The sequence below is a fragment of the Trichosurus vulpecula genome, chromosome 5, assembly GCF_011100635.1.
Source record: "Trichosurus vulpecula isolate mTriVul1 chromosome 5, mTriVul1.pri, whole genome shotgun sequence".
In the NCBI taxonomy this organism is placed as follows: domain Eukaryota; kingdom Metazoa; phylum Chordata; class Mammalia; order Diprotodontia; family Phalangeridae; genus Trichosurus; species Trichosurus vulpecula.
In genome coordinates this window covers 9975694-10000186 of record NC_050577.1, presented here as the reverse complement: position 1 = coordinate 10000186, position 24493 = coordinate 9975694, and the positions used below count along the sequence as shown (strand labels likewise).

The 24493-nt window shown below is 45.5% G+C and overlaps 1 protein-coding gene across 2 annotated transcripts in view; it reads right to left on the bottom strand.

Annotated features, from left to right (window-relative positions):
• Nucleotides 1-2508: 2508 nt before the first annotated feature.
• BZW2 (basic leucine zipper and W2 domains 2) overlaps nt 2509-24493 on the bottom strand; it is an 80389-nt gene continuing 58404 nt past the window's right edge. For both annotated transcript variants that reach the window (XM_036761421.1, XM_036761420.1), the window contains 7 exons: nt 22026-22161; nt 18578-18687; nt 16602-16772; nt 15154-15300; nt 12434-12572; nt 3673-3795; nt 2509-2921 (listed from right to left, as the gene is read on the bottom strand). In XM_036761421.1, coding sequence (XP_036617316.1) covers nt 2893-2921; nt 3673-3795; nt 12434-12572; nt 15154-15300; nt 16602-16772; nt 18578-18687; nt 22026-22161 — 855 coding nt within the window. In that variant the 3' untranslated portion in view covers nt 2509-2892. The remainder of the gene's footprint in view (nt 2922-3672; nt 3796-12433; nt 12573-15153; nt 15301-16601; nt 16773-18577; nt 18688-22025; nt 22162-24493) is intronic.

Below are 24493 nucleotides of genomic sequence, written 5' to 3'. Positions count from 1 at the left end.
CCCATCTGCCATGTCTAGAATTGTCTCCCTCTTCATTTCTCCCTAACTCACTCTCTCTCTCTCTCTCTCTCTCTCTCTCTCTCTCTCTCTCTCTCTCCCTCCTTTCTCTCTCCCTCTCTCTCTCTCTCTCTCTCTCTCTCATTTTGCTTACCTATGTACATGTTGTATCCCCACACCAACAGAAAGTAAGCTCCCTGAAGGGAGGTACTATTGTTTTGTTTTATCTTCTCAAATGTACATTTTTAAAGAGAATCTTAAAATCCATGACATTTCCCTGTTGGCTGGCTCCTCCTGGTAAGCCAGCGTCCGGGGACTTTCTCAGAAAGCCCTCCAGACTGGAATGAAACTGTCCTTGGCCCCTGGAGGCTGATGGTGGGACTTCCTCTTGAGTATTCTGTCCAAGTCTCATCTAGTCTGCCTTTGCAAGGCCTCGTTGGAAGGGGCCAGGAAGATGCCAGTCTCCCAGGCAACTGGTCTCTGCTGCTCCCAATGTTGGAGCATCTCAGGGGCCCAGGCCATTGCTGCTCTGAGCCTGGATTCTGAAGTGTGAATGTAAATTGGCCCAAGTTAAGGCAATCACATACCAGCACAGTCCTGACCCAGTGCTTAGCGCTCATCCTCCCATGTAATGAATGTTTAGTAAATGCTTGTTAATTGAATGAGTGCTGATTGACAAGGCTCTGAAGGGGAACCCTTGAATGAATCCTATGTTTGTTTCTATCTACATAGCACATGGTTCCATCTCTGGGTGGGCAGGAGCCAGAGCAGAATCACAAGATTTCACAACAGGGAGGGACTTCAGTGGCCATCTAATTCAAACTGGAGCCTCTAAAATAAAGCCATCTGCCCACTTTGGCTTGGAGACATCTAGGTGAGGGGAGCACCCTCCCTCAGATCCCCATTCCACCTTTGGACACACCTACTTTTCATAGATTTATAGCTTGATGGAGGCCATAGAGTCCAACACCCTCGTTTTACAGATGAACAATGAGACAGAGCTTGAGTGCCTTGTCCAGGGTCACACAGCTAGTATCTGAGGCAGGATTCAGACTCAGGGCACTTTGACTCAAGTCTCACTCAGTCTGTTCTGAGCAGAGCATGTGTTAATTCTGCTGCTTTAGCATGCATTAAACATTCTTATGTTCCAGGAACTGGAATAGGTGCTGGAACCTTCTAGCAAGATAGCCCCTGCTCATGGACATCACATTCTGATTGAAGAAGGGGCATTGAAAAGAGGGGCAGATAGACATGGAGCAGGATGGAGAAGAGGAAGAATATTGGGGACCAGCAAGATACCATGAAAGCTCCCTCTTCAGAGCCAAGCTTCCAGAGCTGATGAGGATGGGGCAGCCTTTGGCCATCCCCTCTTCTCACAAGACCCCTCTGACCTTTCTGGATACAATATGGGAATGATGTCTGTCTCTTCATGTAGCAAAAATAATGACATGGATTAGTGAGGTGGGTATTGGGGGGAGTGGAGAGGTATGGAAGTAAGAATGCACATTTAACTAAAACCCTCAGGGTGACTTCCTGCTAGATCTTTCCTCTTCCCTCTGGCCAAGCCCAAGTATATCCTGGCCTTCTAAAGGACCCCAATGAGCCATCCCCAACAGGACCTCATGCTTTCTTTGTCTGTTTGTTTTCCTTTTTTCCCCCAGAACTTAGCATGGACCTTTACTAAATTACCAAGAGTAATGGTGTTTCAGGAATATTCCTGTGGGGAACAGTGGCCTCTCAAGAAGAAAATTACCTCGAAGGAAAACCAATATTTTCTATTTCCTCTTGTAAATTGGCAGGGGGAGGGAAGGAGAATAAAACTATACAATTTGGTGTGATGGCGCCATTCCCAATGGGTGCCTTTGGGGATGAGTTCCAGTGGGTTCCATCTCTAAGGGCCTCATACTAACATATCACTTCCTTTGGCTTGGCAGGACTTGAACTAGCTGCTTAGCAAGGGGCCTGGGTCTCTCCCAGAACCTTTAGTGACTAAGGGCCCCTTTCCCTCACAAGAGAACCATTTCAAGCCTCACCAGGAGGACTTTTACATTAATCAAGTTCATTCGAGTAGATTCTTCTGGATTATTCCCAGGTACCAAATGAGATATTACTGAGCCTGCCACTTCTCCTTGTAAGAAAAAGAACACAAGAGTTTTTTTTTTCCTAGATTGTTAATGTAAACGGAGCTCTTTGCACTACATAGGGATAAAGAAGTGGACAGAAAGCTGAAAGACCCGAGTTCAGATCCTGCTTCAGATACTTACCAGCTGTGTAATCTCTTAAACCTTCAGGCTTTGTTTCCTCTTCTGTCAATCAAATAAAACACTAGCACATGAGGTAGTATCTGTAGGGCACTTTGCCAGCCTTAAAGCTTTATATAAATGGTGGCTAGTGGGAGAGGAGTAGAGCCACAAGAAGTTACCAATTTAGGAAGTCTTCTCCCCGAAGGAAAAAGCATCCCAGGCCCAAGTGGCCTCCTGGGTCAGAGGAGGAACAAAAGCTCTGGTCCTCTGGTTTTTAAAAAAGCCATTTATTTTTTTTTCATTTAAAAAAGTGGTTTTGTCCAATCACATACACAAGCAAATACAGAACTAGCAACACAGCCCTGTGATAGCCCCTGGCTGGGGACCTGAAAGGGCGGCTACAAATGAGGAAGTGGTGGGGACCCTCAACTTGTCTCTCCTGGAGGCCCTGCTGGATGGCTTTGTCTGAGGGAGACCAGAGGGAGGCAGGCAGGGCTCCCAGGAGCTTCAGACCCTGGAGCCTGTCAAGGTAGGGGCTTCTCCTCTACACAAGGGAAGCCTTGACTAGTTTTCTGCAGACACGGGAGCCAAGCCTTGCTTCCTGAAGGAGACACCTTGCTGGGGTCCTGCAGAGCAGGCTTGGCTGGCCCATCTAATTCTCTTCACCTTCTGATTCAGACTCTGAGAGAGAAGAAAGAGACGAGAGGACAGGATGTTTTTCAGGCTCCTTTAAACATTGCCCTGTGTGGTCATGAAAGGAAGGAAAGAAACAACCCAAAGTCCAGACTTTTCACAAAAACACAAGTCTGCACATATCTCTTCTACATTTCCAGGGCAGGACAGTCGCTCTGGAGGGCGGCCCACTGCTGAAGTGAGGAGAAGAGCCGAGCTGAGAGGCGAGCACAGTGTTTGGTCCTCGATGCCTTGTATTCAGCAAGTGCTTACTGAGTGTTTGTTGGAATGCTATTGTGTGTGCCATTTGTAAAGGACCTTTTATCTTAAGAAGGGTTTTTAATTGAGGTTCTTGTGTATTATCCCTGGCAAATTGGAATTGCTTTATTTTGGTTTTTAAATGTTATTTATTATTTCCTCTGTTGATTGCCCTGACATATAGCATCCTCTGCTTCACCCCCCCTCCAATCACTGTGAACACTGTCTTCAACAAGATTCATTAAGGCAGCTAAAGTCTGCCGCCAACAAAGGCTGAGAGTCTGTATAGTCTCATTCCTATGTGTGAAGGGAATGGACCTAGCATGCGTATGTGTGTGTATATCTGAAAGCAGGAAACCTTTGATATCAAAGGAAGCCTTCTGACAGGTGGCTAACATAGTTGAAAACCCAACCAAAAACCAAACCAATGTCTCCCAGTCAAGGCTCCCCAGTTCCTACCTGCAGGCCCTGCACCAGAAGGGTCTGTTAAATGAGGCCCTACCTTCCTCTGCATTCTGCAGCCACTCCACAAACTTCTTCATCTGGTCCAGAAAGACACTCTTGCCTTTGGCCACATGGGCTTCTTTGTACCACTTCAAGATTGCTTCTTCACTTAGGACATCAGCTGTAAAGGAGAGAAAGAGTGCCACTAAAGGGGTCAGGGCCCAGTGGTAAAACAGAAACACACCCCCAACCCCACCCTACCCCAACCCAATATCCTGTACTACCTCTCCAGGCTATGTTATGGGCCATAACTAAGGGATACTCCATTTTAACAAGTTACGAGCCCCCTAAGCCAACAGAAATAAGGACGAGATTCCCCCCAATGCCTCCTGCACAAAATCAGAATCAAAGTCTGCAAATCCCAGAAATCATAAGAGGATCTAACGTACGAGGCTTGAGGTAGGCAAAGTACTTTCCAATCAAGAACTCATCCCAACCTCAAAACAATGCTGCAAGGTAGATATTGCAGGTATTATCATCCCCATTTTATAGGTGACCACACTGAGGTTCAGAGAGCTTATGACCGACCCATGGTCACCAGCTAGTCAGTGTCAGAGGTAAGATTCAAATACACACCTTCCTGATTCCTGACTCTCTTTCCGTGATACCACATTGCTGGGAAGGGGGGTGGGAGGTCACCTAGTCCAAACCCTCCACTTCAAAGATAAGGCATCTGAGGTGCAGACAGGTAAGAAGACTTGCCTAAGGTCATACATCCAGGTGCCAGCCGCACTGAGATGTGAACCCCATTTCCTAGTCCCTCATTCAAAGGGTGTTCCCTAGCTACAGCGGGCTGCCTCCTCAGCTCTTAGGCTTCTTCCGTCTCCTGAACTAGCCAGTCACAGCAGCTATGCTCAACAAAGAGAATCATCAAAGAAATGGTCTGTTTTATTGACTGTACTATGTTTCCTAAGGCAGAGAAAAGACTTGTGCATTCCAGAAAGACTGCAATAAGGGTCTGAAGCCAAAATGATTTTCGGGTTAATCTTGTGTAAACTCAAACCCAGTTCATCCATGATTTCCTGGACCACTTCCCTGCCCCCAACTTTACGGCTTCCTCTTCTAATGGGCGAGTTTTACCATTTGAGGACATATCCCGGCCCAGCCATACTCATGTCAAACCTGGGCCAGCCGTTGGCTCAAGTGGATGACTTCCCTACCTCCTCCCCTCAACCCCCCATTTCAGGAGCCATTTAGGTGTTGTTTTTCCCCATTAGAATGTAAACTCCTTGAGGACTACACAGTGTCTTACACATAAGAAGCTCCTAATAAATGCTTCATCCTATGCATGTCTCTATCTCTCTGGCCAGAAGATACAGTTGACCAGGACACTCTACTTCCCCCAAATCTCCTGGTGGTAGGGGCTTTAGTCTAACATAGTATACACAGTGAACTGGATTCAGAGTCTGAGGATCTGGGTTCAAATTAGGCAAATCTGGGCCTCAGTGCCCCCCTCCCCTGCCTCTGTAAAATGTTTGAATTTGAACTTTGTGGCCTCTGAGGTCCCTCCTGGCCCTAAATTGATGATCCCTATGAATAAAAAAGGAGAGCAGAGATCACAGCATCTGCTCAGTCCTGCCTTAACAAGCAAGCAATGAGGCCTGAGATGGAGATGGGGAGGCAAGCAGAGCCCTGCCCTGGAAGGGACCTTAGAGGTTGAATCCAACCCCTTCATTTGACAGATGGGGAAACCGAGGCCCTGAGAAATTAAGTCTTGCCTAGTGCCACACAGCTGGGAAGTGCCTGAGGTGACATCTGAATGTATTTCCTTCCTGATGCCAAATCCGGCACCTTATGGTAGCTACAGATAACATTCACATAAACTTTCCAATCACTTTACATAGGTTGTCTCACTTGAGCCTCAGGACAACCTGTGAGCTGCAGGCCGACATGATTACCACCATTTTATAAACAAAGATGCTTGAGTACAGGCAGGCTCGATGCTTTGCCTATGGCCGCACGGCAAGTAAGTGTCAGACACGGGATTTGAACTCATACATGCACTGATTATACTCCTAGAGCTCTTTGAGGGCCTCTTACCTCCCTGTAACTCCAGGTGCCTGTCCTTCCCACCTACCTGGGCTATGAGGGCAATACTGAACCTGCCCCTCCCCCACACTGGCTGTCCAACCTCATGTTAGTGACTAAGAGACTGTTTAACAAAGAGGCAATAGTCAAGGCTGATTGGGGCTACTCAAGGGAATGGTCATGAACTGATTAGAGATTTCAGATGGATTTCTGTTACTGGTGAAGTGGCTGGGATGAAAAGCTATTGGGGGAGGGACCAGAACAAGCCTTATTTAAGAGGCAAACTTCGAGCTAAGCTCAGGATGTGAGGAGGCAGAGGGAAGGAGGATGCCTGGCAGGCGGGTGGGACAGTCAAACATACCAAAGCATGGAGGTGAGAATGAAATAACCGTTGATGGAACAGCCAACAGGACACTTTGCTCGTATCAGAAAGTACATAAAGGAGCCTAGAAAGGTGGGCTCGAGCTGGACTGGGGGAATTCAGAATGTTTGTATTTGATCCTAGAGGCAGCAAGGAGAAGGGAGAGCCAAGATGGCAGAGCAGCAGCAAGAAGAAAAGCCAGACTCCCCCCCATACACCTCCACAGAGGTCTAGAAAACACACCAAAGTGAGTTGTGGTAGGAAATCCAAGACAAAAATCACAGTGAGTCCTACTTCCAGCTCAGGTCAGCTTAGAGACACAGGCAGAGTGGTCTTTGGACACTAGATAATGGGTCTGGCCAGGGGAACGCTGCTCGGAGTGCACAGAAACTGCAAGAAAATTGACGTTAGGGCAGGAAGAGGTCCAAGCTCCCCATGGGAGGACCCTGACTTTGTGCAGGATGTGGGAACAGAGGCCAATTAATATCTATGCTGTTCACTACCTACTCTAGTTCTGAGAGAGATCCACGGTAGATGGGGGGGGGGGGGACTCTGTTTAGGGGTGGTGATCCAGGGTGAGGAGTAGCAACAGGCCCAAACCAGGAGAATATTCAAAAGCAAGAACAGCTGTGTAGTTGTGACCCTAGGAGAATATCAGGGGCTTTTAGCCTCCAGCAGGTTTTCATTCTCCTCCTGGCCCCATTCCTGGTTTTTAGACCACAAAAATGTGCTGTGTTCTCCAGGCCTCTCCCTCAGCTCCCAGGAGCTCCATGGCCTGGAATAGGTTGCTGTTATTCAGTCATTTTTAGTCATGTTCCACTCTTCATGACCCCATTTAGGGTTGTCTTGGCAGAGATACTGGCATGACTTGCCATTTCCTTCTCCAGATGAGGAAACTGAGGCCAACAGGGTTAAGTGACTTGCCCAGAGTCACACAGCTAGTAAGTATCTGAGACCGGATTTGAACTCAGGTCCTTCTGGTTCGAGGCCTGACACTCTATACACTGCATCACCTACCTATCCATCCTGGTGAGCACGAAAGCTCACCCCAAACATTCTTGTAAGAAGTGAACAGAGCCCAGCCCTAATATACTGTTTGAAGTCAAGAAATAGTCTGGAAGAATGAGAAAACAAAAAATGAATTCCACCACAAAGAGATAAGGTGACAGGGATGCTCAGGACAAAAATCCAGAACAAGAGAAATGACTCCAAAACATTTGAAAGCAAAGTCTCAAAGAAAAACACAGGTTGTGAAAAAATCCAACCAGAATTCCAGGAAGAGATGAAACAAGAATTAAAAAAAAAGATAAAATTGTTTCAAAAACCAAATGAGAGCAATAGAGAAAAAAGTGAGAAAATAAATCGGAGTGATGGAAAAAAGATTTGAAAAGAGAATTAACAGCTTGGAACAAGAAGTACAAAACATTATACAAGAAAATAACTCCCTGAAAATTAGAATTGACTAAATAGAAGCTAATGATGCCATGAAGCATAAAGAAATATTTTTAACGGTGACAAGACTAGAAATATTGAAGAAAATGTAAAACTGACCTAGAAAACAGATCAAGAAGAAAGAATTTAAGAATCATTGGACTACCGAAAAGTATGACCGAGAAAAAAATCCTATATGCCAAATTAAAAAAAAAAGTCATAAAACCGCCCAGATTTCTTAGAACCAAAGGGCAAAGTAGAAAAAGAAACAATTCACTAGTTACCTCCTAAAAGACATCCCAAAATGAACCCCCCCCCCAGAGATATTACAGCAAAAACCCAGAGATTCTGCATAAAAGAAAATAATGTAAGAAGCCAGAAAGAATTCAAATGTTGAGAAGCCACAGTCTGGATCACGCAAGATTTAGCAGCCACCACTTAAAGAAGCAGAGAACTTGGAATACCATATTCCAGAAGGCAAAAGATTGAAATGTACAAGCAAGAATAACTTACACAGAAGTACAGAATATAATTTTAGAGAGGGAAAATAGACATTCAATTAAATAGAGGAAACTATTCCTGATGAAAAGAGCTGAGCAGAAATTGTGAAATCCAAACATAGGAGTCAAGAGAAATATAAAAAAGGTAAACAAACACGAGCAAGCAATCATGAGGGCAAAGTATTTAAATTCTGATATGGGAAGGTGATCCATGTAGCTTCTCAGAACTTTCATAAAGGTTGTCTGGGGTCATAGAGGGAGTCTAATTACACAGACAGCTTGGGACTGGTTCTGTTAGGTTTGGGTGATTTTAAAATAAGAAGGAAAGGGGAAGAGGAATATGCTATGGGCATGGGAAAGAGAGAGAGAGAAAGCATGGAGAAAATTATTACACATAATTGGGGTGCCCAAAGGTACAAACAAGGAGGAAGATGGAAGAATTCTTGATACTTGAACCTCATTCTCACCTAAACTGGTCAAAGGAGAGAAGAAGAGACAGATAGCTGAGTAGAGAACATGGAAACAGGAGAAAAAGAAGAAAAGGCCCTGGAGAGAATAAGAAAGACACAGGTAGATTAAAGGAGGAATTTGTCTTAAACAAAAAAAAAATCTCTAAGTAAAGAGGGTGGATTTTGAATAGGAGTTTAAAAGAAAGTAAAGACAGAACAATACTTTCTTATTGGGCTCTGGGTGAGGGAAAGAGAAAAGATGGTAGGGGAATAGAAACAGATTACAGCAGACCTAGAGGACGGATGCTAAACTATCTTACACCACCACCTTCCCCTTTAAGGAGGTGGTGGGGAACAAAAAAGGAAAAGTATAAGAGAATAGGATGGAGGGGAAGAGAAAATGAACAATCCTGACTATGAATAGGAATGGGATTCACTGCCTTAGACAATGGAAGTGGGGAGCTGAATGGATTAGAAAGCAGAATCCAACAATATAGAAACCAGAAACACAGTTGAAACAGAGACATACACAGAGCCAAACTAAGGGGCTGGAATCAAATTTATTGTGCTTCATCTGAAGTTAAAAAAAAAAAGGCGCAGGTGGCCATCATGATCTCGGGCAAAGACATAGCAAAACCAGACTTAATTAAAAGAGATAAACAGGGACACTAGGCAGGTAGGGGGCGCCATAGCGCATGGAGCACCTGGCCTGGACTCAGGAAGACTCATCTTCTGGAGTTCAAATCCAGCCTCAGAAACCTCCTAGCTGGGTGACCTTGGGCAATTCACTTCACCTTGTTTGCCTCAGTGCATAGAGTACTAAGCCTGGAGTCAAGAAGGCTCATCCTTGTGAGTTCAAGTATGACCTTAGACACTTACTAACTGTGTGACCCTGGGCAAATCACCTAATCCTGTTGGCCTCAGTTTCCTCATCTATAAAATGACCTGGAGAAGGAAATGACAAACCACTCCAATGTCCTTGCCATGAAACCCTCAAATGGGGTCACAAAAAGTCAGAAATGATCAAAAAACAGCTAAAGAACCCCTCCAATAAAATAGGAAAACTACATTTTGCTGAAAGGTACCACAGAAAAATCTGGACACCATAGCTGGACCCATAAAACACCACCATACACCAACAATAATCTGTTGTATCTCCTACCATGGTCCTTGAGGGCCAATGTTGTTGTTGGGTTTTTTGCCTTTCTTTGGATCCCTAGCACTTATCATAGAACCTGGCACATGGCAGGAACTTGATAAATGCTGGCATGTTGATGGATCATGCAATGCATCTTATAGGAACTCTTCAAGAAGCTTCTACATAGGGGTCCAGATTTTACAAAGCTGAGATTTTTTCATCTCCCAGAAGGATGGGCATAACAGTGTTTGAAAAGGTAGCCTAAACTAAGTCCTGAACTGACCCCTTGATTAATTTGGGAGAAAATATATAACTGTAAAAAGAAAAAGAAGTTATGTATGAGAGGATGGGCATAAGGCAATGACTCCCTATTTTTAAATTTATTTCTTCAAAGTAAAATAAATCTAAAACCAGGGGACAGGTAGAATAGAAAGCTTGCCTTCTTTATCAAAAGAGCAATCAGCATCTTTTCTTTCAGTTCTAGAAGTATTATTAGAGTTCATTCCTTCACATAGCCCTATTATTTCAAGAAAAGATTTTCATCTCCTGTCACTCATGAGCTTTACAGTTCAGTAATCCAGCCTGACAAAGAAGGCTTACTAACAGCATCTCTGGGTTGATTTGAGTCACTAGGAACATTGGAAAGGATTTGGTTATTTGGCCACTTTTTTAAATTACAGCTGATTAAAATCACATTTTAAGCAGTAAACAAGAATTTCTGTGGAACTTGGGTAGTTCCTCTAGGGGATAGTCATTTATAAAATGTGCCCAAGCCCAGTGGAACAGCTTCTAAATACAGTTTACATCCTGACAACCCAAGACAATAGAAACTTGAAAGTTTAAGCAGTACACACTGTCTGTAGAATGTGCAAAGGGTTGAGAATTTCCCCCACTTCCAGGGCCCTGTGTTTAGCTACTTTGTGGCAGCCTCAGTTTCTATTTATTTATATTAAATGTTATTATCACCTTTTGATCTTATACCACAGTCTTTCTCTTTAACTCTTCTCCTCCCCCCACACCTCCATCCAACAACCAAGTGTCTGTTCTAGCCCCTCATAGTTATGGCTCTGCTTTACCCCAATCATCCCTTGGCAAAAGGGTCTGTAAAATGAGAACCCTAATAGAACCATCGAACCAGCTCTCGAAAGCACGTAAGTAATATTCCTTGTTAACTCTTAGGAAGAGATAATTAATAAAAATAATTTCTCCAGAAAGCATTTAACTTGTAAGGCTTGGCAGTCAGAGAAAATGGATTCAGGTGCTGCTTCATATGCTTCTGATCTGTGTGATCCTGGGTAAGTCACCTGGCCTCCGTGGGCCTCAGGTTCCCCAGCTGTAAAATGCAGGAGTTGGATTCCATGGGCCTGGGAGGGAGGGGCTAACAGCTGCAGACTAAGGACTCCACATTTATAGAAGAGCCTTGGGAGCTGTCCAGACAGGGCAGTGCTGGGCCATAAGCCTGTGTGCTTCGTAATTGTTTGCCAGTAATTCTTCAGTGTCTCCTAATATATACCAGAATAATAAAAATGGAAAAAACCCAGCATTCAGTAGGTTAAGTAGTGAATTACCCAACTGAGTTCCAGAAAGATCTCTCTAACCATAGGAAAATTCCAAACAAAGAAAACCAGGCAGGTTCGGGAACACATCTAAATACCTGGTGGGAAGAATGAATGCTGCTGAATGCTCATAATAAGGTAGGGCTGATTCCCTTAATAGGAGTATAGAACAAAATCTTGACAAGAACGCTGTGTTCTCTCACGATGACATGGAACAGAGCCATTATCCCTCCCCCCAAACCAGACTGTAATTGATTTAAGTGGCAAAATACATCACTTATTTACAAAATGATAACAATTTTCAGCTGGCAGGTAAAAATCAGGAGAGCTGTGTTGTGGGACTGCAGAAGCCATGAGCCCTGTGCAGGGCTCCAGCGTCGGTACAGCCAGAGACACATTTGTGGTAGGGTCTATACTGCCAACTTTTACTTGGGCTTAGCTCTCATGTGGCAGTGATGGAGTATGCAGCCAAAGATACAGTTCATCCACAACCAATCTATCAAGCAACTTTTTAAGTGCCTACTGCGTGCCAGGCATTGGGGATACAAAGACGGAGAGAAACAATCCTTCTGTCCTTAAGGAGCTTACAGTGCATCAGGAGAGACCACAAAGAAGGTCCAGCCGCCCATCTCTGGTCATTTTCAGAGAGAAAGAGAAAGGGAGAGGGAGAGGGAGAGGGAGAAGGGGGGAGGGAGAGAGACAGAGACACAGAAAAAGAGAGAGGGACAAAGGGACAGAGACTGCTCAGGCCATCGCCAATCAGGAAACTTGGCTACTTGTCAGGTTCTGTCCCCTCATCCCTGTGGGTGTGAGCAGCTCACAGCCTATCCATGCCCTTCATCCTCTGCCCATGGAAGTCTCCCAGAGAGGGTCCACCTAATAAATCGGGGGCCTTTCTTAGTGCTCTCAACCTTGTACACATGAACAATGTAGACACTCCTCTGTTATCCCTCCACCCACTCACCATGTGGTCAGCTTGCTCCTTCCTTCCTTCCTTCCTTTTTTCCTTCCTTCCTTCCTTCCTTCCTCCCTCCCTTCCTTCCTTCTTTTCTTAGATTACAGTCAGCTGGGGGCACAGTGCATAGACTGTTGGACTTGGAGTCAGGAAGCTTTGAGTTCAAATCCCACCTCAGACATAGAAACTGTGTGACCCTGGAAAAATCACTTAACTTCTGATTGACTCAGTTTCCTCACCTGTAAAATGTGAATAAATAATGGCACCTACCTCCCCAGGATGTTGTGAGGATTAAAAGAGATAACTGACTGGATGCTGTGGACACCCAATGGAGGACCAACCTTTGTAAAAGAGGACCACAATCTTGGGAAAGGCTTTCATGAAGTGAATGTTATCGTAGCAGAACTCCTGTACTTTCTGCAGCAGGATCAGTTCAGATTGGCCTTGAGAGCTAAATGCAGCCAGCAGGGGTGCGTAGTGCTGGAACAGATGGGGAAAGAACATGATTAATTTACCCAGCAGGTAGAGAACGGAGGTCAGAGGGTAGCTATGTGGCACAGCCCACAGAGATCTGAATTTGGCATCGGAGGCCCTGAGTTCAAATCCCAGTTCAGCCATTGTGTGACCCTGGGCAAGCCTCAGTTTCCTCATCTGTAAAGCAGGAATGAGATAACATATGTAAAGTGCTTTGCAAACCTTAAAGTACTCTCTCCATGGCAGCTATAGAGGACTTCTGGAGAGCACTGAAGCATCTCAGTGAAGGGCGTTCGGCCCCAAGCTCAGTACCCAAATGCTCTCCAAGGATTCTTTTTCTCCTAGTGGAAGTTCACATCCCAGTTTTTCTGTTATAACAGGAGGCAGACTGTTGCGCCCCTCCTCTCCCCGAGATCCCCTGACCTTTGAAGATGAGTTACAGATGAAAATTGCTCATGGGGAGAGGAGAAACTGAGGCCTTCTGGGACAGCTGCTCATCCCTGAGTCCTATCAGGAGCAGCTCCTCCCTAGAATAAGGCACTTTAAGTGATGGGGTCCACACACAGCAGACTTATAATAAAGGGCTGTTAATGAGTGATCGAAGGCATGAAGGAAGTCTCTCCCGATGGCCATCTCAGCTCCCTCCTTTCACTTGGCTAGTCTCTGTCCTCCACCTCCCTCTCTGCCTAAGTCCATGGTTTGCTCCTGCTCCCTCTGCCCAGAACTCCCTCCTGTCATGGATTCCACAGTCTGTATCCCATCACATGCTGCGAGATCAAGGTCATCTCCAGACTGAGCTCTTCTGAGAAGCCTTCACAACCCACATCATTCACTCTCTGTGGTCCTCAAAACTGAAATATAGATTGTAGATGGCCTGAGTTTGAATCCTGCTTCACACCCTTCCTAGCTGTGTGACCTTGGGCAAGTCACTTAACCTCTCTGAGCCTCAGTTTCCTCATCTGTAAAATGGGGGAAAATAATTGCAACTACCTCCCAGGGCTGCTGTGAAGGAGAAATTAGAATATCCATGCACAGCCCTTTGGAAACCAATTTTTATGACTCTCACTAGTGGTTCTCAAGGACAAGGAAGATAAATGTTTGTCCAGAACATTATATTCATGTCTAGGCAGGGCAGGATAGCAGCTGGGTCCCTTCCAGCTCTAAAATTCTGGTTATTTTCTCTTCATTGTCCCAACTCTAGTTTTTCTTTCCAGCTTGTCTGGCTGCTCTCTCTAGTTAGACTGGGAGCCTTCTGAGGACAGGAGCAAGGTCTTCCATGTGTATGGTGCCCAGGCCAGAGCTGTGCCCAACAGCAAGCACTGGAGAAAGGTGAGGACACGTTCTCCAGAGAAAAAGGAGTCCATCCCAGTAATCACAGAACTTTCGCAAGGTCTGAGTACATTCTAACTGTACCATAAACTGTTAAGAACGACAACCCAGACAGTCTTTTCCAGGCAGTCTTCTCAGGCAGGAGGTATGGATGGCCATTGTTCTAGAGCTGCAAAGGCCCCTAGAGGCCATCTTGTCTGAGCCCTGTGTTTTACAGAGGAGGAAACTGAGTCCCAGAGAGGTTGAGTGACTTGCCTCAGGTCACACAGGTAGCAAACATTAGAAGTGAGATTTGAACGCAGCTCTTCTAATTCCAGAGCCAGTGAGTACACTTTCCAGGTACTATTAGGCCTCCAGGATTTAAAAATGAGTCACATTTATTACAAAGAGCTTTTCTTACAGCAAAGCTGTAATAGGGAGCAAATGTTATTATCCTTACCCATTCTACGAATGGGCCAACTCAAGCTTAGAGAGGTCATGGGACTAACCTATGTTCTTAGAGATGGGATCCAAGCAGGAATGGATGCTGGGGGACCAGCAAGTCCAACCCCTCCATTTTGCAGATGAGTGGCCACCTGACTGGAGAGGTGCCTTGACTAGACTAAAAATCACAGAGGTGGAATTTGAACCCAGTTCCTCTGGCTTCACATCTCATACACTTTCCACACACTGGCTCTAAGTGAGTTACCTAGTTGATTAGAGCATGACCCTATAGTCTAAAAGTCCTGTATCTCCAAGAATATTTAAGAAGTCAAAGGGTTGGTATCTACCTCTCCAATAAGGATACCTCCTCCCAGTGTGGAAGGAAGTCTGGTTTCTCCAAGGCTCTACCAATGAAGCACCAGCAATGACAGCTCCCACCAATCTGGAAAGGGCCAGAGTGGTGTTGGATGGGCACCAGCCCGGTGAATTCTGGGAAGAATGGCTATCACCAGGTAGACTGAATAAAGCAGGGCGATGACATTTTGGCCACAATGTCTTTCTAAGACCTTCTCCTATGAAATAGAGGAGTTGGCAATACATTGACAGAAGAAGGACCAACCCTGCCAACTTCACTGAAGCCAGCCGAACTTATGTTTCTTGGTTTCCAGAAGCCTTTGGATTATTGATAATTATCTCCTTCCTCCCTAGGCAGTATGTCTGTATATCTTAAATCTGGCACTTTGGAGGAGTAATGGGGGAGATTAGGTACCAGAAGACAGTGTGCTTGGGGGAAGAATAAGGAAGGGAACCAGGGGCCCTCCTTGCCCACCCTAACCTTGAGGTGCTTGAGGGCTTGCTCAGCCACTAGCTCCTCTTTCTTATTCCACTCGACTGCATTCATGACACACGTCCACAGAAGCCCAATGACCGCTGTTTCCGCCAGGGTGTTTCTCTTCATCTCCTCTTTGACATAGAGCACAATCTGTCATGGGAAGAGAAGCAGAGTCAAGGTGAGAGGGAGAGAACTGTCATTTATCTTCTCTATTTTCCCCACCATCCAGGGGCTCTGGGCAAGCCAGTCACATTCTGCTCTGTCCTTCTCTGCCCTTGGTACCTCAGAAGGGAAGAAGCCCTATTGTTTTGTTCTGAGAGCAAGCCTACTTCAAGACCAAAAATAAATCTGCTGAGTTCTGGCCAGCAGCCCTGATGCAGCTGCTGGGAGAAATACTTCTCAGAAGCAGAGTGGACTAATCAGAGTGGGGATATTTACACACTCCCCAAGAAGTATTGCTCAACATAAAATGTCCACTTTGTACCACACTGAAATTGTGGTATATACACCAAAAGAAATGTAACTAGGGTGGGACATTTGGGGCTTTGTCCCAGATCACATCACACTTGAGGGTGCCAACGGCTTTGTGCCAGATGTGTGTCTTCCTCCTGGGCAGTTGCCCCCATGCAGAGCACTTGTTCAAACTCATCAACTTTGGAGATGTTGTAATAAGGTAAAAATACAGTGTGAGTGAACTGTGAATTTGGCTAACCATTCTGGACTATGACTTGGAGTTGTGTAAGAAAAATCACCATTATATCCTTTGACAGTGTAATCCCACCATTGACCCCAGTGAGGTCAAAGATCTCATTTGTACCAATATATTCTCAGCACTGGTTTTTTGTGAAAGCAAATTTTAAAAATTAAAAAAAAAATAACCTGATAACAAAGGGAGTGCCCACTGATCAGAAAATGGCTAAACAAATGGTGGTGTATAAACGTAACGGAACATTATCGTACTATAAGAAATAATGACCATTGGGAACTCTGAAAAACGTAGGAAGATTTAGTTACGGGAACTGATGAGACACAAAGTGAATGAAGCAAGCAGAACCAGGATTAGCTATACTGATTTACACAGAAACAACTCTGAAATATAATTGAACTTCCATTAGCTGTAGTGACCAGTCTTGGTCCTTGAGAATTGATGTGCATGTTGGCACCCCCTAGTGGTCTACTAAGACAAACAACTAGAGAGGGAAGCATGCTGACCATGGTTAATGAAATAAACTTCCTTCCAAAGCGTGTGACTCTTGGTTATTTCTAAAGCTAATGAAGGATGTCACCATCCATTTCTGTAATCCTCTGATAGATAATCAACACACACATCATGGTGTGATATTGCAACAACATAGAGGCTAATTCAGCAGAAAGGACACGTGTTGCTGTCACGGTGCCCTGGAACATGACAAAATTGGGGAGGCAGTGGAACGTGTAGCCTGTCCACCCACCTCTTTGATGGGGCACTCCTGAGACAGACGTTCCTGTAGTTCCTTTTGGAGCTCCTTCCGAGTACCTAGGGATTGCTGGACCCGGAGAAAATCAGAGAGCTCTTTCAGACCTGCCTCTGTGAAGTACTTAGCAAAGTGATCCACATTCTGGCGGTTAGCTGGAAAGAGTTCCTGGGAAAGATGGAGAAAAGAGGATGTTTTGGGACCAAGAGCTGGAAAATCTACTATATTCCCACAAACCACAGAATTTTTAGAGGCCTGCACTTTAAGAGGACATGGTATTAGAGGGGTGTCCTACACCTGATACCTTTAGCAGGTGAGAACATCTCATCAACTAACTTACAGAATCAACCCAAGGTATGAATAATTCCTCAGTATATTTATTAGTCAATCAATCAATCAGTCAATGGTATGAAGTAGGTACAACCTGAATGCGAACAAGTGGCCACATAAGAAGTATCTATCATCAGCCATTCCTGGGTGGGCTTGGATAAAACTGCTAGCCAGTTCATAATATGGCATTCCAATAATTGGGCAGCCCAGTGGTGGAGAAATGAAGTCCTTGCGAGCTAATCGCTGGGAAGAAGACAGAAGGGAGAGGTCAAAGTCTCTGTCTCCTACCCACTCCCTTTGGCTTGTCAGCAAACCAGGCCACTCTTGAAGACGAACAGTGGCAGAACAGTTGGAGAGATGGAAACAGCATTATGTAGCACATAGAGTATGAGCCTTGAAATCCACAAGAGCTTTCCTAGATAAGAAAGCACATCTACAGTTTGCTAGTTGCAAATGTCTTCTCAATTGGCTCTTTTTTTTGGTGATACTCTCTGTGGCTTCAAAAATATTGTTTTAGAATCTCCTTTTGTACCCTCTCACCCCCTGCGATACCTTCAAAACTATTCCTGTGTGCCTTCAAAGATGCATCATCTGTACAATGGGTCGCTTCTGTGTATATCTGTTTGCTGCACTTGCTCTTCAATAGCCTTTTTCTAAGTGTCTTCTATTTCTTCATATATTTAATCATTCATTTGATGAACATTTATCAATATATGTTCAGTGCCGGAGATACAAAGACAAGAAGGAAACTGGCCCTCCCCTCAAGGAATTTACATTCCCTTCTAGGGGAGGGGGGAGCAACAGGTAAATAGACAATAAAAACTGAGTAAAGACGGATGCCTAGGTTTCATGCCCGAACTTTTCCACTGTTCCCCTTAAGTCTCTCTCAGGATTCTCTTTCCTACCATTCACCCTCATTCATTCTCCTTCTTACATTGTCATCCACACCTCTCCATGAGCCTGTTCTGTTCAGCAGCATCTCCTTAACCTCGTGCCACAGCTCTGTATTTTCCTCTTACTTTGGGGGTTTAATTTCCTGGTAATATTACATTAAAAGCATGGGCCAGAACTTACCCAGTCTCCTACTGTTGCTTCTGACTTTTTGTAAGTACAGATGATGTTGCTTTGAAAATCCTCATACCGATAGCCCTCTTTTTTGTTGGTTTTGATCACACTTTCAGTATATATTCTCAAAAACTGAATCAAGAGTTGATTTTCATACCTTTTGATGCATATGGCCAGACTGCTCTTCCAAAAACTCCTACAAGTTTGCAATTCCTCCAAATGCCAGCAACATTTCTACAACTATTTCCAAATTTTCCATGACACACTTTCTATAAGTCAGGTCCCCTCTGATTTTCACTAGCTGTTACTTAAAACAGCATGGGTCACTGTGGCCAAAGAATTCAGCACTTTGGGGTCCTACCTCTTAGCCCACCTACCACAAACTCAGCTAGAATGATGTGGGAGGATGAACCCCAAATTTCCCAGCATGTGTCAAGGAGGGAGCTATAAAAGGACATTCTTTGTCCATTGCATGGTAGAGGGTACTCTGCCCGGTGGGAGAGCCTGGTGACTATCCCAAGCCTATCTTACTCCCTTTCCCAATGATTCCTCATACTCTGACCACACACCATACTTACAAGTAACCTCTTGTCCAAGTTGGCTTTTCTCAAAGATGAGGTAACGGAATTTGCGTCTTTTTCAGCCATCCATGCTTTAAAGAGCTTTACCGCAAAGGAGGCTGCAATGCCTAAAAAAAGAATTTAAAAGAAACTTATGAAGAAAGATGTTAGCAATTCAGGAAAAGGCTAGCCTTCTCCCCTAACTGGCAAACGCCTCAAAGGTTTGGCTGCACTAAGTTGGATCTGTGAGAGAACAGGAAGCGGCTGCATCGCTGGATCACTCAAAATCCATTTATTTATTAAGCACTGACTGTATGCCAAGAACTGTGCCGGGTAAAAAAAAATAAAACCGTCCCTGCCCTCAGGGAGTTTACATTCCATGGGGGAGGGGATACTACTATGTCTACCTACAGGGAAACTTAGGGAAAAGCACTAACAAGGGGTGGGGTGGGGAGGGGATAGAAGAGTCAGAAAAGACTTCCTGAAGAGCGAACCACTTGAGCTGAGTCTCGGAAAGGAGCTGGGCATGGGTCCCAGCAGAGAGAAGTGAGGAAGAAGTATACTGCCTCACGTTGGCCATGGTGCCTCTCAAGAACAAAAAGCATTCCTTTCTGTTGGGGATGGGGTGGGGAGGGGCTCAAGATGAAAGGGTAAATAAAACTATCCTTCATGGCTTGGCATGGTCACTTTGCTACTGGTTTTCTCTAAAACCTTGAGTAGGAGACATTTTATACCATATCTGAAATATTCAAGCCACCAGGTTTCCCCCTTTAACTCTTCTACCCCCACCTCTAATTGAATGGAAGCTTTCTGAGGGCAAGGAGTATCTTTGTTTCCTGACACCCACCACAGAGCCTCACACAGAGTAGGGGCTCCATAAACGCTTGATAGATTGGACTGAATGTATTTCCAAAATGTTCATGCCCAGTAATCATTCACTAATGCGATCTGCCCAGATGGAGAGATGGAAGCAGCACGGAGGGCCGGCCTGAGCACTGGGCTGGCCATCAGAAGCCCAAGACTGGAATGCCCCCTCTGACACTTGCTTCCTGTGTGAGCCTGACCAAATCACGTGGCCTCTCTGAGCCTCAGTTTCCTTATCTGTAAGATGGGAATAATCACACTTGCATGGCCTAGCCCATAAGGAAAGTACTTTATTAAGGAAATAAGAGTGATTTTTAAGGGGACGACTCCTAATCATATGACCGTTTGAGAAACTGTTGGCCTGCTCATGTGGCCTGCTCAGGTAGAAAGACTGACTTTGGATGTCTGGGTGTTTCAACACCTTTCGATGTGTTAAGATCCCCTCCTGAGGGAAAACAAGTAAACCATTAGTTTGAAAACAAAAGTGTCTTGGGAGAGCACAAGGAGCACAGGCAGGCTTGAAAACACTGGTTTTAAACCAGCAGGGCCTGGGGGAGGGGGCTGGGCTCAGACAAGAAGCCTTAGGTTCAAATTCAGCTCCTCACGCTCGAGAGCTGTGTGATCCTGGGAAAGTCACTTCATCTCTCCAGGACTCAGGCAACTCTCGAGGATTTCTTTCCTAGACCAGACCCTGCCACTCTCCTCCAGAGGAAGGCACTTCCAAACTGTGCACGCTTCCCACTGCTGAAATCCCAAGTCTCTTGTTATTATCTGCATAAATCTTCTTTATCCCAAACACAAAGCCTCTTTAAAGAGAGAATTTCAACATAGATTTCAAAGCACGTTTACCCAAGATGGCCCTGAAAGAAGTGGGGTTTGAACATGGATCTCCCAGCTACAAATCAAGCATGTCCCAGACTGGAGGGCCCGAAAGCTAGGGAAGAAGCTCAAAAGCCACCTGCCTCCAGGCTGACTGGGATTTGAGTCCAGATCTCCCGGAACAATGTAGACTCTCTCTGTCTCTATTCTCTCTATCTGTATCTGTCCTTCTCTCTCCCTCTCTCCCAACAAAAAGCTTCATTGTGGCATAAACTATTGAACTTCTTAGTCAAGCAGGGGCCCAGCCCAAGGCTGAAGGATGCCAAAATGGGGCCTGAGAGGGAAACATTCTAGGAGGTAGGGAGAGGTGAGGCAAAGCCTTCTCTCTATTTGTCCTTTTCCTTCATTGGTTGTATCACCAGAGAGAAAGTAGCAGTGGGAGAGAAAGCCTGAAGCCAAGAGCATAGACATGGTCACCCCAGAAAAGAGAGGCTATAGCCAGGAAGAGAGAGACATGTACCAAGGACAAACCTGGACAGACATCAACACAGATAGAGATGGAAGGAGCGACCCCGAAGGGGCTGAACAAAGAAAAATTCTGTGGACGCCAGGAAGTGATGGGGAGGCTTTAGTTTGTCCTCTGACCATACATATTGTCTACATCTTGGCCTCCCTGCTGTCACATGCTTAGCCTATGGCCAATCTTCCCCTGGATTTGATGTATATTTGAGGGTGGGCATGCCCCAGATTTTCTTGGTGCCAACTGTTCTTTCTAAATCCCCTTAGTAAAATGCTTTTGGTAAAATCTAATTACATCTGCTTGGCTAATTGTTCCTGGGAAGCAAACTGATGGGGGCTAATGAGCAGTAGTACCAGAAACCCAGAGCCTTTCAGGGTCACCCCTAGAACCCTAGAGGCACAACAAGTGCTCATCCCAGGACCCCAAAGTGGAAGTTCAGGTTGGGGCAGGTGAGCCCCAAGGGCATGCTCTGCTTCTAAGCACGCATGCATGTGCACACACACACACACACACTCACATCTTCAGGGCAGAGACTGTTTAACTTTTGCCTTTGTGTCTTTCCTGCTTAGTGTAGTGCCAGCACAATGCTTTTCATTTTAAAGCTAGAAGGGATCTTAAAGACCACTGAGCCCAACTCTCTTATTTTAGCAATGAGGAAAGTGAGGCAAGACAGAAGTTAAGTGACTTACCCAGGGTCACACATTTAGTAAATGCCTGAAGTAGGATTTGAACCCAGGTTTCACGGACTCAAGAGCCCAGAACCCTATTTGTCCATTATCATTTTAAAAGTCCTCACTCTGCCTGACACAATGTGGGTAGAATTGTTGCCTACACCTGTGGGAAAGTGCCCATACCCTACATCTCAGAGATGCCCGCTTCAAGGAGATCCATCAGCATCTCTGAAGCACCAGGTATGATGCTAAGCACGGGTGGGAGAGCAGGGATTGCCCACTGTTCTGGAGGATGCATCTGAATGGAACTGAGCCAGGGTGTGCAATTTAATCCTGGTTCTTCTTGGGCCCAGAAGGCCAAGGGGAAGGAGCAGGAGTCTCCGGAACATCCCCCAAGGTTGAAGGTTGCTTTAGGCTGGCAACATTTTTTATCCTTGTTTTCGTTACTTCATGTACAAAGGTTCCCAGGATTGTTTCAGTCTCACACCTTAATGAAATCACAGATAGGACTAAAAAGGACAGGATTTTTGCCATCACCTGAAGGTTACCCTCCTTTTCTTCCCGACAATAAGAAACAACAGAAAGGAATTACCTTCTTTGACTATACTGTCAGTGAAGAGGCTGGTGAGAATGGTGGCTGGCAGTGTCCCATTGGCCAGGAGGATCCCTGTGAGCATGGCCAACTTGGTCTGCTCCGTCTCTGAGAAGGCTTTGAGGAAGAGGAGGAGCTGTGGGTCAAAGGTGGATGAGTCAGCTGGGAGAAATCCCTGGGATGATGTCCACGTGGGCCAAGCCTACCGGGGTGGTACTGACCCACTAGAGCAAAGGGTGTGTCTGCCCTCAACTTCATGCAGGCTCTCCACACACATGGCTAAACACTCATGGCTGCAAAGCGTCTTGGCAACATGATTTCACTGGGGATTTCCAGCTATGGGAGACCTGAGGTGAAGTGAGGCCTGTGGTCCTCCAGCTCATGGAACCCAACCCCCTCATCTTATAGAAAAGGAAACAGGCCCAGCACGGTGAGGTGGCAGAGCTGGGATTCAAAGGGAGGTTGTTTGGCTTCAAAAGCCAGTGTTTACTCCATCCCCTCAGTGGAGCATCTTGCCTCCATCCATTTCCCAATGATAGTAACAAAAACAACCCCAACCAACTCACGTTACCACAGGGCTTTGTAACTCAGTGAGGCAGCAGGGCCATCTTGGCTGATTCAGAGGCTGTCACATAGCTGAGGTGTCAAAGCTGAGATGTAAGCTGGGGTCTCATAGCCTAGAGTCCAGAGCTCTCTTTACCACCCTTGGGCTCAATCACATTTGTGGAGTTCATACATTTCCAAAGAGCCTTCCCAGCCATCAATTTATGGATGGTCTCAGGCACAGTCTCAGGTACCCTTGCACTCCCATCTTTGAAACCTGTACCTCATGGCATCTGCAGTTTAGATCTGGAAGGGGCCTCAGAGGACACATTTTACAGAGGAGGAAACTGAGACCCAGAGAAAGGATGAAAGTTGCCCAGGGCCACACAATGATGAGACCAATCCATTAGCATCAATTAAATGTCTAATATGTGGCAGAGGAAGCCAGTCCTCGAACCCCCAAAGCAATGCTCGCTCTACTGCACCACACTAGATACCCACAAACTTTCTCCACCCACAGACTTTTAAGTAAATAGTCATTCTTCTGAATGAAAAATGTTCCCATATTCCAAATTAAACTTCAAAAGGCAGCGTGTGTTCTACAGTTGAATAATATACTTAAGGATATTCACACACCCACATATTATCATTCTATAATGGTAAGTGTATAGATGGCAGCAAACATTCCAGAGATTTCGGAGATTCAGAGATGTTAATATGTGCATACTGGGGGCCCTCAACTTTCCTTGGGTATTTATTCAGTTCAAATTTAAATTGCAACATAAAAACTAAGATGGTTTTCCACAGAAGAGAACCATACTCTTTAACCAACCCACTTAGGGACCATTAAAAAGAGCCACTGTTAGCCAGTGTATTAATTTTCGATGCTAATCTCCACTTCTTCCAAATGTTCATCTTTAATAACGGTTTCAAGCTCCCACAGGGAACCCATCTCAAGTCATTTCTAAATGTGGCAGGCTCCACACCAAGTCCTTTCCCATCCATTAAAGAGACCCTACCACTGCATCATGGCCTGAGGGGTAACTAGAAGAAGCCCCAGCAAAATCCAGGTCCTGGGCACGGAGTGTGGGCAATGCAGCAGTTCCCCCAATATCTGTATGCAGCTGAAGTTGGGTCAAAACCATTCTCCAAGGCCATCTGGAAGTGGAGGTCACTAATGGGCATGGCACAGGCTGAGAGTTTGTGTGTCTGTGGCTGGCAGCCCTCCCTCTTCCCCCCCCATACTTTGTCTTGGTAATAGAAGTAACGGGGGCTATCATGGACTGAGCCTCAGGTGCTATCTGGGCCACCTCCTCCATCTGTTGGATGCCTCCCTGGCAAAGCCTTTACTACAGATTGTGACATCCTCAGCGATGGGCTCATCCTTGGGCTGAAGGGAAGCCCAAGAGACACCTTGTAATTCAGTGGTAGCAATAATATAAGTGAATAAGACATGTATAGATGCTCAGAATGGAGAGGCTCTGATGCTGTCTGCCAAAGGTGGACATTGGCATTGAATGCCAAGCGTCCATCCCTAGGGAAAGCACAGCCTCAAGGCCCTCACGAACTAGTCAATGCCCTTGATTCCAGGTTTGCAGGGAGCTTCCCTGGTCTCTCTGGGACCCAGTGACATTCCTTCCTGTCTCTCAGCCCATCTGAGCTGGGCCTCCCATTCTCTGGGGCACATTCTCCTATTCTGATAGACCCAGGCAAGGTGCTAGTTCCCATAGACATACTGTCCAGTGTAGGCAAAGGAAGTCCTGTCTCCACTTAACCCACACACAGCTTAGCCCAGTATTTACTTTGACATGTCAGTAACCAGTATTTTTGGGTAATGGCCATGCCTTAAGAGTCAGACGTTCTCTGAACGCCATCAATATCAATGAATAAATCCATGCTGGATGCGGAGGCAGAATGGTGTGATG